Below are 17,548 nucleotides of genomic sequence, written 5' to 3'. Positions count from 1 at the left end.
TTTATGAGCGACTCTTACGGTTGCATCTCTTCTGCACAAATCGCAGTTTGCAGGCCGTCCTGTAGGTGGACAATCGGATCACGTCGAAGTTCTGCGCCCCTAAAGGAGAAACGGGCAAACAAAAAGCAAGTTTCCATTTAGATTCGTCTCAAACATCCCGGAGAGTGTAGCAATATTCAATGTGAAATGTGAATAGTGTGGTATTAGGCACTCACTCATCTCCATAAAGAGCTGCCTCTTCTCCACCAGCGCTTTGCCGCGTTTACTGCCTTCCTCAATCATCCTGCAACAGACAAATGATCAGGAACATAAGGCATGTTTATCTGTAGTTCATCATCCTTACAGATTCTTCTGCAAAAACATACAGAATAGGAAGGTTGTGTTATTAGGTGCTAAATCAGAGGATGAAAAACTTTACTTGAATGGGGTGTTGCTTTGGGAAGATCGTACTTAAGAGTGTCCCGTCGCTAGATATAAATGTTATTGCATCTTCTCAGTCGGGTGCTAACAATACCAGAATGGTATTGAAAAAAAAGGTTTATGTACTAGTGGTGTCGGAAATAAAAAGGTATTGACACCAGGAAGCATAATAAAGGAGGTAAAGTAAAGGAAGTGACTTGGTTGTTTCAGCTCAAATAAATGATACAAATTTAAAAGAAATTGTCTTTTAAGGAATAAATTAACATTATTATATTTTAGTAAAGGTATCGAAAACCGAGTATTGTTAAACGGAGGTAGAACAATATATTTTACAGTAACGGCTATGGCCGATATTTGGCCGATATCTCTGGAACTGAGAGTGATGGAGACTTGGGCCTTAAAGCAGTACTAAGTAACTCTTGCCCCTAGAGGCCTTCAGGGATCCTAAAGGGGCCGTCCAGCTCTCTCACCATGATTCTGGCCCAAAACATGGCTCCGCCCCCTCCTTACTGACATCACAGCCTTGTTGGGACATGGTGGCCATTCACCAACTATCCACTACACCATCCATCTGACCTTCCAGGGTTACACGGCCTCATCAGTGAACAAGACTGTTTGATAATGAGTCCTCATGTATTTCTGAGCCACTGCAGCCGTTTCTGTTCATGAGCTTCAATGAACAGTTTAGGGGAGGCCGGATAGTAGGTTTATGCACAACTGCAGCCTCTGGAGGGTCCTACAGCTTGATGTTTGGGAGACTCCAGAGCCACCAGCAGCTTCAAGTACCTGTTTGCTGCTTTGTAGCATCTGTTCTCTTAATCTGAACTGTCCTCATTGTGCCTTTATCCGCACAAACCTGCGTGTGCTCTGAATCAGTCACAAATGTCTTAACAGTACGATGATTACGCTTAATCTTTCATGAAATATCGAAGGTTTTCATACCTAGTCCAAAAATTCAACTATTTCACACTATTCATCAGCAGAGTACAGTAGTTTTTCCCTTAACTGGGCTTAACCTGAAAACTAATCATCACAAGCTCACAACTTTTTTTTCCACCTTTATGGCACTGAAATACAATTTGCTTAATAATTTGGTGTATAAAGGCAGTTTGTATTGCTTATATCGTGACTGTGTTTTCTAATATTATTCCCCTGAAGCACTTTGGGGTGACTTGCTTTGTTGTGAACGTGCTATAAATAAAGTTGACATTGACCTTGAGTTAATTTTGCAACGTAATGGCCTTTTAAGACTAACGAAATTCGCAATAATTGACCTCGTTCTTTTTTCACTCCATCATTTACTGTGTGACACTAAAGCACCACATCACACAGCTTCATTTTGCGATATTTTGCCGGACTCCGAGGCACTGACCTGACAGCGGCTGGACGTCAAACGGAGCGGTCACTAAACTCTGCGGAAAGAGAAAACAGAGACGGCGTTAGAGAGATAGGCCTGACACCAACATTAACAACAGCAGATAAGACTTTCTCATCGACGCCGGGCGGACTTTCAAATGAGGCATTAACACTGCGCCCGGTGCCTTCAAGGACTTTAGGAACTCTCACTTTGCGCTGAAGCCGGTCAGAAAAGAATACAGGATACGGGCCTGTGACGATAATTACTATATCGACTTATCCTTCAATAAAGGACAGATAAACAGTGCATTTTTAGGCTCAATATTTATCGTCAGTACATTTATTTGCATTTTCCCCCATTTTTCTAATGTAACGTTGTGTCTCGTTGTATTTCATGTTCATGATGGGATATTTCATTATTAAGGACGTTACTAACAAAGCTTTTTCTGTCATTTTTTAAGCTTTAGAGTTTCTGTGGTTTCAATATTATTGTTTATTGCGATGCTTTCCTGTCTCAGTATATACAGATCTTCAGATTTTGTTATCGTGAAAGGCCTAGCTGTTGACTTATCCTAGAACCAGTGCAGTTCACGGTGCAGTCTTTCTCCAGCATGGTCTGGGGATTGAACCTGGGATCTTCCTGCCCATGAGGCCTGGGAAGCATGATGGCGATAAACAAGAATATTGTAGACGATCCATGTTGGGCAATTTACTTAGAAATTGTAATACATTCTATATTAAAGCAGTACTAAGTCGCTTGTTTCCCTTAGTAAATCCTTTCCTAGTCCCTCAGGGGGTACTACAAGTGTTAATGGGATGATTGGGGGGTCTTTCATCTCCCCCTGGTGTCTCTGGCCAGAAAACCACAATTGCAGCTTTCCTGCACCGGGCCGGAGTCCCCAATACACACTAATGGAATCACAAAGAAGAAGCTAACGGGCTAACGGGCTAATGGGCAAAGCTAACTCTGGGCTAGCGCTACTTAAACAGTATTTACAGCTAAGTTTGAGTGAAAAAAATGATCTCCATTGTGTAATTGGATGTACAATATCCCTCTCTCCCTTTATCTTTTCTGTCAGTGTTGTATTTACTCTCATGGACAATTAATGAGTAAAAAAACACAATATGCTATGACACCTGCAGTGGTGCTTATGGCCTTTAGGGGTACGAGTTACTGAGTACTGCTTTAACAGTTACAGCTTTAAATATGTATTGCATATTACTGAGTTACACTACTCTGAGTTACTTTTGAGTTACATTTGGTAAAGTATAAACTGAAAATAGTAATAATGCCACGAGCAGAAGTGTCAAAGATTTCCTTTTACATAGCTTCCCCTGATTTTGTTTTCACAACATTGAATACACACAACTGCAGATCTTATACACCAGTGTATAAGAAAACTTGATTTGGTGCTGCATTTTATTTGGCCAGAGTTTGGCATTTTTTGTTCATACATCAATACAGACCATTAAAGGGACTATACAGACTATAATGTTAAAACTAAGTATTTTCCTCCCCCTACATGTTCCAGCCATAAATGGGCCCAGACCTGTTCACCACAACTGCCTCTAAAATCCTCACTCAAAAAGTTGTTAATTCAGGTCCGAAGTGCCGTCATACACGAGCTTAATATAGAGACTGCAGTTACACGCATGACCTGAGGCGGCAGTAGTGAGCATAAAGTGACCAACTTGCATCTAGTCTCTTTAAATGCACTTTACACTCAAATTATAATGACTGACATATCCCTGTATTTTGTTCAACCTCTTACCTTAACCTTAAGCACATTTTCTCCAGTTCGACAAATCTAAAACCTTCATGAAAAAAAGTGTAAAAACAAGCCGTAAAGGAGGAAGAGGATGTGACAAAAAAGCATCAAAACAGCAACAAAAAAGCTAGATTTGGGTAAATCAGAACTGGAGAAAATGTGCTTAGTTAAAGCAAGGGGGTTAAGAGGTTATGTAATATGTTATATTCAAGTTACTTAAAAAAGGAATATATTTTTGTAAGTCATTACTTTTGTCAAACGTTATTCCCAACACTGCAGACGATTATGTCTCACTGAAACTGTTGCCCTGACAAATGAAAAGCACTGTATCTCTTGTTACAAATGTACTTGTATTAATGGGCACACAGTGTATTGATTAACATTTGAGTTGCAATAAATATGAAGCACAATTATTTCATTAAAGAAAGAAGAGCAAAAAACACAAATAAATGTACTGAGCCTAAAAAACATATTGTTAATCCGTCATTTTTGGAACGATAAGTGGATTTAGTAATTAAAGTGCCAGGCCCAGTGACCGCTAAAGTGAGCCACAGTGAAGCTCTAGTGTATACAGTCAAATTTGCACATCCCAGTCGGTCTCACGTGCGTCGGCAGCCGAGTTGACAGTCATGTGACCGGCCTCTGGAGGAACTGAGGGGAATCCTTCTCAAGTCTGCGCTTCACAGTTTGATACAGTCGCTCTGTGTTTCTGTGACATAACTCTGTAGTGGCGCCTCTGAACTCCTTACTACAAGTCGGGAGTAAAAACAGACAAAGCTTTTTTCTGTCATTTTGAAGCTGGAGAGGTAGTTTCTGTTGCATTATGAGGTCTTCAATAATATTGTTAATGGCGATAGTTTTCTGACTCAATATATTGAACTTTATTGTATTGAAATGTCCACTTTTTTGTGTTAGCTTCCGTGGCATAAAACAGTCTTCAATAATATCGTTTATCGTGATATTTTCTTGCCTCAATATATCAAACTGAAAGGATTGTTATTGTTGATGTACTCAGTGGGATTTCCTCTTAACCCCCATCTGAAAGCTTTGTGAAAAAAAGTGTCAAAATAGCGACAAAAACAAGAAGAAAATGAGGATGAAAGCCCAACAAAAGTGACCATAAAAGCCACACAAATGTGACAACAGAGCGATAAAAGTGCAACAAAAAAGTGGCAAAAAAGAGATGAAAAAGTGACGACGACAACATGAGGAAAAAGATGTGTTGACCTCTGTTAACCCGCACCTTAACCAAACAGATGTTCTCCAGTTTGGCTTTACCCAAATCTGAAAGCTTCTGAACTGGAGTTTACAGCCTATAGAGTTTGGGAATGTGATGTCATATCGCTAAGCATTATGGCAGGGGTAGGCAACGTCAGGCCCAGGGGCCAAATCCAGCCCTCCAGCACAGAACCTCTGGCCCACAGGGTGATGTTGAGAAATATTGTTATATAAGATCAAATACCTGTTAAAGTACAAAAGTACATTCTTTCAGTATTTCTTAAGTTTCCTGGCCGAAAATCCCAATATGTCGTATATAATGCATAACATTGGCATTAGCAGGAAATGCTTCTTTACTTTGAGCTACAATGGTGAGGTTCGGCCCTTGATGTTTTGGCAGTGGTGAAAATCGGCCCTCCTCGACGCACACTTGCCTACTCCTGCATTATGGGATTAGCAGCAATTGTAAACAAATAGAGTTATTGTTCACATTAAAATACTTGGACACCACAGTGAGTGGTGATGTATTTACCAGCAGCAACTCAGCAGCTAACGGAGCTGCTCCACGGCTTTTTTCTCCACTTTTTATACTGTTTTGTAGCAAATGGAAATGTATACTAACAGCTGCAAAGGTGGCGGCTCTCCATGGTAACTATGGAATTTCCCAAACTTTATAGGCCAGAGTATCTTTTTTGTTGCGTTGTTGTGGCCACGTTTTTGCCGTGTTTTTGTCTCTTTTTTTGTCTCTTTTTGGTCGTGTTTTTGTAGTTCTTAATGTTGTGTTTTGTAGTTTTTTGTTGCTTTCTTGGTTGCTTTTTTGACGCGTTTTACTACACTGAAAGAAATGATTATTGGTCTTTACTTGAAAAAACCTTGGAAACCGATTGCCTTGAAAAAGTCAAGCTAATTTGACTCATAATCTACAATATTGTTAACTCACCAATGGCCAGTATTGTTCAATTGAGTAGTTCAACTTATAGTCACTTGATTAAATACATTCTTGTTACTAATAAAATTCCAGGAACCCAATTGCCTTGAAAATACTCAGTCAGACAACTGGAAGATTTTAAGGAAGACTTTCCTTTATTACTGTCAGTACAGCACAACACAAGGACAGTTCCTGCAGTAGTGTTGACACTTATTTCAAGATGCTTTTAGATTTGAGTAATGCCAACCTGTAGAAAGTTTGCTTGGTTCAGGTGGGGGTTAAGAGGTTAATAAACATCAGTTTTTCTCGGTCTTAGCTTTCAAATAAGGCATTACTCTGGCCCATATAGTCTGTAAGCTCAAGTCGAGAAGCTTTTCAATTTGGGTAAAGTCGAAATGGAGACGATGCACTCGGTTAAGGCGGGGGGTCGGAGGTTACCAAATAATTTGGAAGAGTATAGCATTTTGTGTTACCCAAAAGGGGGCATCCAGGAAAGTTTACGCTTTGAATCAAGGGGTGTTCGTTAAAGGTGCATTATGCAACTTTTTATGCAAAAAAAAAAGTTGATATTTGTGCGCATTTGACCTTGTAGTGACCAGTGGTTGCATGAGTGGGTGCTTTTACTTTCCATCACTGTGGCCTCAAATGCTTTGTAGGTTTTTTTTGTTGAGAGGCTCCGTCACCAAACAATGGATCCTGGAGCGTCCTAGAGACCACTGTGAAGGAAAGTAAAGGCACCATGCTGACCACTCATACAGCCCCTGGTTCACTACAAGGTCAAATACACATAAAAAGTTGCATAATGCACCTTTAAAGAAGAACTAACTATCTTGTTTACCTCAATAAATCCTTTTCGTAGTCCCTCTGGGGGTAACCCAAGACGGGGTTGAAAGGTTACCAAAAATATGACATTTTTTCTGTTTCTCATTTAAGTTTGAATCCTCTTCGTAATTCAAAATCCATTCAAATCACCAGCGCAGTTTTTTGCAACTTGAGAATAAATGTACAGTGGCAGCCTCGTCTCACTGCCCGGGTACAGTATCTGATTAGTCTGGCGTATTATTACATAACAAATACAAGACCCGCTTCTTCAGCCCGAGACTTTGAGAGAAGAGTGGGAGAGAGAAATCATCATCTGACACTTGAATGCATCACAAAAGCCTATTGTAAACACGCGCTGCTGTTTTTTTTTTTTTTTTTCTTCTTTTTTTGCATAGCTCTACGGGGGGAAACGGGACGGGAGTAGGAATTGGCACAGCACTATGCGTAAAAAAAAAAAATCCAACTACACAGGCTGCTAGATGGGAGACAGTGCCATCCCTCCTGGTTATGAGATGTCAATAATTAATGTGAGACATGAAATCGATGCAAAGAGCACGCGACGTTGACGTTTTCGTGTCGTTTCTCCACAGACGCGAGGGCAAAACATAACTGAGGTGGATCGAGGGGGGGAAGAAATTGATGTTTTTGTTAAATTATCACCGCACCTTAGGCTGGTCGCTAATGACAACATCCCTTTGAGTAAAGACCAAGCTACTGCAGCACTGCCTTCCGCTGATCTCATCCCCAACCAATCTCCGCGCAATTAGACCCGAGCACGACCCGATTCACAAAATACAACAGCGACAGCGCGTCACCGAAGCAGCCATTATCACTATCCTCCGATTTAATTGCCCATTTACCTGCTTTCTTGCCGTGTCGTGATCCAGCGCGCGTGCAGTTTTTTTTGGGGCATTCAAAAGGCAAATCCTCCTCGCATCTTCGGGAGCTTCGTATATATCGCGACACTTTTGGATATGGGGGGGGATTTGTGACAGAGAACCGGTGAAACGTGCAGTAGGCTACGTGTTTGTGGAAAATAAAAATAAAAGAATAAAAAAAAGAGAGAAGAAGACAGGTATTGAGGCGCTTACCTTTGAAGAATCCTTGCGTTTACAGCGATGACGAAGCGCACCAACGACGAGCCATCACCGTGACTTCTCCATGTCATCTCTCGCGTTTTCTCATGGATTGATTCCCCCCGTTCCAAAAAAGAAAAAAAGAAAAAAAAATGCGCTGACGAGGAGCTAAAGGGACGGTGATGGAGAAGGGAGCGCTGGTGTCCGCATCCCCAGCATCAGCATCAGCAGCAGCGGCGGTAGAGGCGGCAGACAGAGGACGGTGGGAGCGCAGAGACCCAAATGCCATGCGCGGACACCTACTACACGCGCGTTTACGCATGTGCGCGCACGCTTTATTAAAGGGCCACTGCCACTATCAAGCAGGCAGCTGTTCGGGTGAGTTATGGTCATGTACGCAGAGACGCTGGAGCGAAACTTGGGACTATCAGGTGCAAGTGGTGCAAAGGGAAGAAAGAAGGAAGAGGTTGAGCAGTTGGGGATTAAACCATGAATCATAACTATGTATATATAACAAATAATAATCTGGAAGAATATTGCATTTTGTGTTACCCAAAAGGGGGCATCCAGGCAAGTTTACTTCAACAACTTAAAGGCCCTGTACCTAGTATTGGTGACGCTGTAAATCAAGGGGTGCTCGTTAAAGGTGCATTATGCAACTTTTTATGCAAAACAAAGTTGATGTTTGTGCGCATTTGACCTTGTAGTGACCCAGTGGCTGTAATATGTGGTCCGCATGGCACCTTTACTTTCCATCACAATGGTGTCTACAGTTGATCCTGGAGCATCCTAGACACCACTGCGATGGAAAGTAAAGGCACCATGATGACTGCTCATACAGCCGCTGGGTCACGACAAGGTCAAATACGCTCAAAAATCTAATTTATTTCACATAAAAAGTTGCATAATGCACCTTTAACGAGCACCCCTTGATATAAAACGTCGCCAATATTAGGTGCAGGGCCTGTAAGTTGTTGAAGTAAACTTGCCTGGATGCAAAGCAGTACTACGCAACTTGCTAACCTTAATAAATCCTTTTCATATTCCCTCTGGGGGTAAGTGTTAATGGGATGATTGGGGGGTCTTTCATCTCCCCCTGGAGTCTGACCAGAAAACCTCTCTTGCAACTTCCCTGGCTTCGGCTCAGAGGTACAATACACACTTAAAGAATCACGAAGAAGCCAACAGGCTAACGGGCAAAGCTAACTGGGGGCTATCGCCACTTTAGAAGTGTTTACAACCAAGTTTGAGTAAAAAACAACAACTCCATTGTGTAATTGAGTTGTGGAGATATTTTTTTTCACTCAAACTTGGCTGTAAATACTGTTTAAGTGGCGCAAGCCCACAGTTAGCTTTGCCTGTTAGCCTGTTAGCTTCTTCTTCATGATTAGAGTGTATTGCGCCTCCAAACCAATGCAGGAAAAGTTACAATTGTGGTTTTCTGGCCTGGCAAGGCAAAAAAAAAAACGCAACATGCTATGACCCCTGCAGTGGCGCTTATGCCCTCTAGGGGCACAAGTTACTTAGTTCCGCCTTAAAATCTATACTTTTCCATGAAAATGGTAACGGACTTGACAGTATTTTCTCTGATTTGTGTCATATTTCTCAAAATCATCCATAGGACCAAATGTTTATACCCATGGCCTATTGCATTGTGATTTTTATGGCAAAAAATGTTGGGTTTGATCGAAACCTAATCATCGCTCTGCAGACACAGATTTTCGGCGCTGTTTTCCTAAATGGGGCAGTAGGACGACAGCGCCATCTGCAGGCCGACACCTTCTTCAGAATGTACTCCCGACAAAACATACTCCCTGGACGATGGAGAGCCTTCACAAACATTCCATTTACGTTTTAAAAATCCAACTACACACTTATGTTTTCAGTCATATTTTATTTATAATATTCTATAATGTTTGATAAAATACACTTTGTTTACAAGTGCTGATTACTATTTTACATTCACCCAGAGTTTAAGAGTTTAGGAGACACACAGTGACACAAACAGGTGAAGATGGTTTTGTTTTTTGACGTTTTTTTCTTCAAACAGTGGATGATGCAAACAATGAAAATGACACTTCCCAACAACAACACGTTTATAATTAACCTGACATGACTCAGTATGACTCAGTTACGGCAGAAAATGGTCATTTGTTCAGATCTATGGAAAACCCGAAGCCACTGTGACGGTAAGAAGTCAAATATGTCAAAACTGGAGAACATAAAGACCAAACAAGTTAAATAAAACATCTTGCAAGGACGTAAAGTGAGTTCTGCTGAAGATAGTTTGAATATAGTAATAAAAGGAAAAAGCAGGAGCATGTCCGCACTGTTTTCATCCACTATTAAAGGAATCTGGTAAACTGAGATGTATTCCATTCTAATAATTCCATTTGAATTACTAAAAAAATCGGCGTATTTTCATGAAGCAGAAGAGTGGGGGAAACTTCGATATTAAAAAGGAATTTGTGTGCAAGGAGCAACAATGTGTACGATTTCAGGCCTAACAGTCAACAAGAATTCCTGTATTTTCAAAGAACATGTGTGGTAGAAAGAGCCAAGCTTTGAACAAGTTTACATTTAAGTCAACACATCCTGCATATGGGGCCTAAAAAGAGACTTAAAAACATCATTTTTGGTTCCTCAGCGTTTATATTTTACATTTTATAAGTTGGAATTATGTCTCTGAAATATGAATCTGAATTAAATAGATACAATGAAGTTCAGGCTCTAGAGCAGGGGTGTCAAACTCATTTGGGTCGTGGGCCGAATTGTAGCTTGAAAATACTATTAGGAAAACATGCTTCCAATAAATGAATAATAATGAGCTGTGATTTTAAAATAAAAGCCTGACAGGACTGTAGTAAATAATAATGTCTTAAACTTGTATTGCGCTTCACAAGCCTGTCACAAGTTTCTCAGAGTACACTGTAGTCATTATATTGCAGTCATTATTCAGTGACTCCAAACTCTGTTGTGGTAAGTTGCTATTGTAGTCACAGCTGCCCTGGGGCAAACTGACCAGTTACCACGGGGCAATAATGTGTTGTTTATATCCTGATCTCTTATGGCAGTGCCCTCTTCTGGACACGTGTGGAATTCTTTCCTTTTTTAAATGTAAGTTGCCCCCTAGTGGCTGGAATGAGCATAATGGTTATTTCCAGGAATAGGCTAGACTTTATTTTGCAGACTCAGGAATTCTCTACAAGTCAGGGGCCAGATTAAATCATCTCGCGGGCCGGATTTGGCTCGTGGGCCGCCAGTTTGACATGTCTGCGTGAGAGGTTACCAAAGTAATGATTTTCAAGACAGTAGTTTTGAATTTGATGTATTTTTGATTGAAAGCAGTTTATTATTTAGTGAAATCAAGCCAAATATCTAAGTATACTATCAAAGCAAACATTAATAAAGCAGACTTTAAATGTTGTGTCCCTGAATTTATTATCAACACTAATTATATTTTACTGTAGGGGGGCCTGAGTTGTTGGTCTGGTGATTTTTGGGGGTGGTGGACCGGAAAGTTTGGTAACCCCTTCTCTAGAGCTGGTGAAGACTTTGACTGGGGCTCCCCCTCCTGGTGGGAATCTTACTCAAAAACTAGCTTCCGGTTTCGATTTACGGCGTGGTTTACAGCTTCAGCACGGCCTGGTAAACACACGCTCAGAACTGGTTTAATGTTGGACAGTTTCAGGTTTTAACAAAGCCGCAAATGTATCCAGGAAGTGCAGAACAAAGCATGAAGAAGCAGCAGCTAAGAAATACGACTGAAATAATACTACTATATCTTTGACGAGGCAACAACGCTATAGCATAGTTTGAAATTCAAAAAAGTCGATTATAATGTCAGTTAGAATATCTAAGGCCACATTCAAAGCGTGGCCTGTGCTCACAATGGCCTCCCCTTAGACCCGCCCCTGTCAGCTTTGAACACACCGAAATTTTGGGATTTTCTGCAAATGCATCTTGACTTTTTCCCCCCACAGTGGCTTTCGTGGACTTCCATATATCGATAACGTGACTCAAACTGGATTAAACATTTGTCAGTGTCAACACATCAACAAACACTACTCTCTCATTCAAATACAAGTACAAAAAAAAAAAAAAAAAACACTTCCGTGACTTGAAATGACACGACTCCTGATTTTACAAACAACATTACGGAAAAAAAGAGACGACAGATGATAGAAAACCTGGACGTTTAACATTAGAAAAGTTGTCAGTTCATTTAGTCCAAACTCGACAGCTCACAAACATTATTATTAACTTTATAGTAAATACCCTGTTGATTGAAAAAAACAAAACAATTATCAAATATATATTAAAATATATTCAGTAAAATATATTACTTTGATTCACTAAGATAAAAACATGGTGTGATTCCGCTGTTAAAGGTGACTTTGGCTTTTCCTAATCCGTGATCGGCTAAAACTCTGGACCCTTTTATGCAAATATTTACCGACTTTTCTTCTTATTTGATCGAAGAATCGGACAAATAAAGAAAAAAAGAATCAATTTATCTTTGTAGTTCTCCCAAAAGTCTTGCATAAAAGGGTGATTGTTTTGTGAATGGATTTCTAAAAGTGTCCGATGAGACGGTTAAGTCTTAGTGCCGTCTTGTACCTTCGTGAATTGCTATAAAACTCTACATAAAAGCATTTAAATAATAGATCATTTCAGTATTTTTTCTGTCCTTTCTCACAGTTCAAAGCAAGGTAAAGTGTTGGCGAAACAAATTAAAAACGTTTCTTTCTCGGTGCAGACAATGAATCGAGCTGTAAATGAACAGATATTCACAGTGATCTGGATTTCTCCCTGCGCTTCCACACAGAGGACAAACACAACACGTTATTCTGAAAATGCATTTTGGAAAAGGACAATATACTCTGTTCTTTTTTTGTTTTGTTTTTTTGAGCAGGGTTGTGCGTGTGCGGCAGTGAAGTAGAAAAGCTTGACGGTGAAACGCTAAAGATCAGTGGTTCTCAAAGTTTTCACACCAAACGCCATGTCATGAGTTTGTTTGATCTAGTCCTGGTTTCATTCAGGGCCAAGTCTCCACCAGAGTCCGGATTTAGACACTACCAAATGGTCAATGGGACAGTTCACTCCTGGGGCTTTGGGTCTCTGTCAGATGGGAATACAGTGATTTTGCAGAGTTTCGTGCTTAAAAATACTAACAAAGGTCCAATAATGCACTGACTTTACTAGTTTTCAAAGAACAGAAATGTAGTGTGAACTTTAGGGGGGCTAGATGCAAGTGAGCCATTTTATACTCACTACTGCCACCTCAGGTCATAAGTGTAACTGCACCTTCTATATTAAGCTCGTGGATAACGGCACTTCGGACCTGAACGGCAGTTGTGGTGAACAGGTCAGAGCTCATTCTACACATTAGGACATGGCTGGAACATGTAGGGGGAGGAAAATACATATTTTTTAAACTCCGTATAATCCCTTTAATGAAACGTGCCGTGCTTAAGGTAGTCAAATGTAATGCTTTTGAGTGGACAGAGATGCCCAAAAAATGTGTGCAATTTCAATTTCAATATGATCCGAAACCAGTGTTAATTTCGTCGACTAAATTATTTAGTCTTAAATTTTAGTCAAAGTGATATTTTTACTAAAACTGGACTAAACCTAAATAAAAAGTTTTTCATGAGACTAAAACTAGGACTAAAATGTCTAGATATTTTAGTCGACTAAAATAAGACTAAATAAAAATGAAAAGAAAGAGCCTCAGATCATGTAAATTCTCTGCCAAAGGAAAAGCTCTGAGCTTTGTTCATGTGGGAGCAGCTCCAAGCATCCATTAATATGCATGACGTCATCAAGAGTATCGATATAAAAAGTATTGGTGTCGCATCGTCCCGCAAAATATCGCGATATATCGGAAAATCGATATATTGTCTCACTCCTAAGTATCACTACTTGAGCCTGTTAAAAATGACTGTTATTGGCTTATTTAAAGGGGCTAGATGCAAGTTAGTCATTTTATACTCACTCCTGCCACCTCAGGTATTATGCGTAACTGCAACTTCTATATTAAGCTCGTGCATGACGGCACTTCAGACCCGAATTAACAACTTTTTGAGTGACAGTGCAGGATTTTAGAGGCAGTTGTGGTGAACAGGTCTGGGCTCATTCTATACATTAGGACATGGCTGGAACATGTAGGGGGAGGAAAATACTTAATTTTAACATGTTTAAATTCCGCATAGTCCCTTTAAAAGGATGATACCTGACTTTTTTTTCCAGGACCACATTTAGTGTAGACAATTTCATGAAGTTGCATTCTAGTTTTCTAGCATTTCCTCTGAGCATGATCCCAAAAGAGACCCAGTAAGCTGTGAAACGGGCCTAGTACCAAAGTATGCATTTTTTCTGTGATAAAAGTTTGAGAACCACTGCTGCTGTCTCTTCCACTGTTTTTTACACAAGCCTCTCACAGCTACTGCGCACAACCCCGTTTAAAACCAAGACCAATGGCTTTACATCAGTGAACATTAGTTGAGTGCTGTACAGTTGCTTTCCAAGATCCCTGGGGTTCAGAAGTGCTTCGAACGAGTGAAAAAAAATCCTGTGCAACCACGTTTTCATTATATAAAGTTAATTCTCCGAAGTCTAAAACTATACACACGTTTTAAATACATAAGCATTTCTTCCGGTAATAACAAACATACAGTCTCTATATAAAAATGTACAGGTAGTTGCACTTCCCTGCCATGCAGAAGTATAGGAGGTACTCTATTCATAACAACCACTGATTATCGTTAGCGCCCTTTGTGTTTGTCCGCTTTTTAAAAAAAGAAATCAGGCCATTATTGTGAGGAAAAATGTCAGTCTAAAACGGCACTAGAAAAATACACATTCACCTTTCCCGCTTATAAAAACTACGCTCATCTCTAAAGTTTACAAAAATAGACGACAAAGCGAACCAAGTGCAAACATCGCCGACACACGACTGTTTCTGATTGGATTGAAATTCTACAAATACATTGCACAAAACTATTTTTTTTTGCTCGTCCAGTGTAAAATCTTTCCGTTTGATTGTAACCTGCAAAAAAGTGATATCCAAATGACTTGAGTGAAGCAAAATATTGATCTTTAAGGACTTTTTTTTTTGAAGCTTTACAGCACAGTAATAGCATTGTAATAGGCAGGTGGTATCACATTGTACTTGAGCGTAAAAATAACTCTCACTGTGAGTAAACCTGTACTAAAGATTCATGCATCATATGAGAAAAGCTTTGCATTTTGTGTGCTATATCTTAAGGATGACTTACTGTTTGTCTATTTGTTAATAACTACACCTTATTTAGCCTTAATCATCATCATCACTAAATAATCAGTAAAGTGTCACTAAAACTTAATAACAGTGTTACAAGTGTTAACTGATGAATTGTTTATGTTAACTCATCATTTATTAAGGCTATATAAATCAGGGGTGGGGCAGACTGACCATTTACCACGTGGCTATAATGTGCTGTTTATATCCTCATCTCTTATTATGTTGTGTCTGCTGGACACGTGTGGAATTCTTTCCTTTTTTTAATTTAAAGCTGCCCCCTAGTGGCTAAAATGAGTATTCTGGTTATTTCTTTAAAAAATCCATAACTCTGCACAGGAATGGGTATGAGACTTTTTTGACGTGCTCAGGAATGCACGCTCCTCAAAGGGCCACATTAAATAATCACGCGGGTCGCATGTGGCCCGCGGGCCTTTGACACATGTGACATAAGGTGTAGTTATTACAAAGTGTCCTGACTTTTATGCTCAAAACTTACTTAGTATTCGAGAAGTTTAGGCGCTTTTAGTTTTGTAATTATTTAAATGCGGAGGCGGGTAGTTCTCAGTTACTTAGAGTAGGTTTATCATGCAGTACTTTTAACTTCTACTTGAGTAAAATTGTAATGAATTATCTGTACTTAATAATCGTAATTTTTTCTACTCTCAGTAAATATAAGCGGCAATTGTTTCATTTCGATGTATAAAAAAGATGTAGATCGTCTTGCGCGCCTTATTCTTTACAATTATTTTGATTTTCTGGGTTCTTTGTCATTTTCTGGGAATCGTCTTTGTAAATGTCACGATGTCCACATGATTTTATGTTTAGTTTCACACAATTTATGCCGACAGTTACTTTTTAACTTTTACTTGAGTAAATACTCCTCTACCCACCTCTATTTAAATGTTTTAAATGAAATTGTATGAGAACAATGTTACTCTTGAGTGAATATTTTGGCTTTTCTACAAACCTAGATCTAATAGAATGGTACCTAAAAGTGCAGCATGATAAATGTTTTGGTAATTAACCCTCACTGTTCACTGTATTATGAAAACAAAGCTGAAGAATTCATTACTTTAAGCTTTTTCAGTCCCATTCCCGTGTTATTACTCTGCTGTAAAGTGCGACTCTGTTCGTATTGTGCCTCGATTATCGATATAAGTCAATGCCTTAAAACCTGATTTTCTAACAACAAACCCGTTAGCGTTTCTAAAAAGTGGCCTTACTATAAATGATTTGACATATAATCCAAGTGCAGTATAAAAAGTTCAAAGGTCAAAACTTGCAGCATCGAGATTAGTGTAAAATTCGGAATTTTCAAACCATGTAGATATTGCTTTTTTGCAGATCAGTTTTTAAATGACCTGATGTTTGTTATTATTAGTTATTAGTGCGACTTTACAACATGGCTACATACGCTTGAGGATTGTTGGTCAGCACTAGTGTGACTGAACGCTTTAATATTTTCTACTACTGGGAAAGGGCGGGTGGACTCTTTTACTGACTGTGTTTAAAGGGATAGTCTGTAAGATTGCAAAGTGAGGGGAGAATGAAATTTGAGAGGAAACAATCAAATTCTTCCGCTCTTGGACCAGAAGCCACTCCGAGCTTTGAAAATGACGAGAGAGTAAATGCAAATGATCAAGCTCCTCCCCCTCCCTCCTGATTGGACCAGACAGGCTGGTTCACAGGAAAAACTCGTCTCATTGGTCAAAGTGGTATCCCGGGGTTTCTTTATAGTGTCTGAAATCAGCAAAAGGAAGGACTTTAAAAATATATATTATGATTTAATATTACTTATGTCTAATTTCAGACCCAGGCAGTCAATTGTACACAATCTATTCAATTTGTAAAGCATTTAAACTTACAGACTGTCACTTTAACTCACAGCCGTGGGATTGTAGTTGGCTGTAAGAGGCTGTAGCGCCATGTTAATATTAAAGAGCGAGGAGGAGATGAGGAAAGTCTGCGAAGGCAAACACCTTTGCTATGCATTTTCTCCACTTCACCCGAATCTAAAACCTCTTCTATCTTGACCTGAGAGCTTACAGTCTATAGGTCTCATTTGAAAGCTAAGACCTACAAAACTCATCGCAGCTTCTTCCTTGTTTTTGTTGTCACACTTTCACTGCTTTATTTGTGTTGCGTTTCGGCTGCATTTGGTGTTTTAGTGTAATGGAAATAACATGACAAAAATGTGACAATAGACTGTAAACTGTCAGGTTAAGAAGGTTTAGATTTGGGTAAAACCAAACTGGAGAAAATAAGGTAAGGTGGGGGTTAAGAGGTTAATGCCCATCGGAATCAAATTTAATGCTTTTAAATGACATTTCAGGCATTAACTTTAGCTTTTCAATGCCCCACGGAAACCCTTATTAAAGGGGCTGGATGCAAGTTGGCCATTTTACACTCACTACTGCCACCTCAGGCCATATGTGTCACTGCACCTTCTATATTAAGCTCGTGCATGACGGCAATTCTGACCTTTTTGAGTGACAGTGTAGGACAACTGTAGGACAGTTGTGGTGAACAGGTCTGGGCTCATTATTCTACACATTAGGACATGGCTGGAACATGTAGGGGGAGGAAAATACTTAATTTTAACATTTTTAAACTCCCTATAGTCCCTTTAAATAAAATGATTTCTTCTTCTCCAGATTGTGTTCAACATGATCTA

The 17,548-nt window shown here is 39.6% G+C and overlaps 1 protein-coding gene across 5 annotated transcripts in view; it reads right to left on the bottom strand.

Moving 5' to 3' along the window:
• Window positions 1-7,722, bottom strand: part of dtnbb (dystrobrevin, beta b) — a 65,624-nt gene extending 57,902 nt beyond the window's left edge. For 2 of the 5 annotated variants that reach the window (XM_079573499.1, XM_079573500.1), the window contains exons 1-4: window positions 7,605-7,722; window positions 1,793-1,832; window positions 216-283; window positions 19-99 (exon numbers count right to left, since the gene is read on the bottom strand). In XM_079573499.1, coding sequence (XP_079429625.1) covers window positions 19-99; window positions 216-282 — 148 coding nt within the window. In that variant the 5' untranslated portion in view covers window position 283; window positions 1,793-1,832; window positions 7,605-7,722. The remainder of the gene's footprint in view (window positions 1-18; window positions 100-215; window positions 284-1,792; window positions 1,833-7,604) is intronic. The other 3 variants (XM_079573498.1, XM_079573497.1, XM_079573496.1) reach the window with 3 other exon arrangements.
• Window positions 7,723-17,548: the final 9,826 nt, after the last annotated feature.

This window comes from Gobius niger (genome assembly GCF_951799975.1).
Source record: "Gobius niger genome assembly, chromosome: 16".
NCBI lineage: Eukaryota > Metazoa > Chordata > Actinopteri > Gobiiformes > Gobiidae > Gobius > Gobius niger.
The sequence above is the reverse complement of the archived record's forward strand: the minus strand, read 5'-3'. Positions and strand labels throughout refer to the sequence as shown.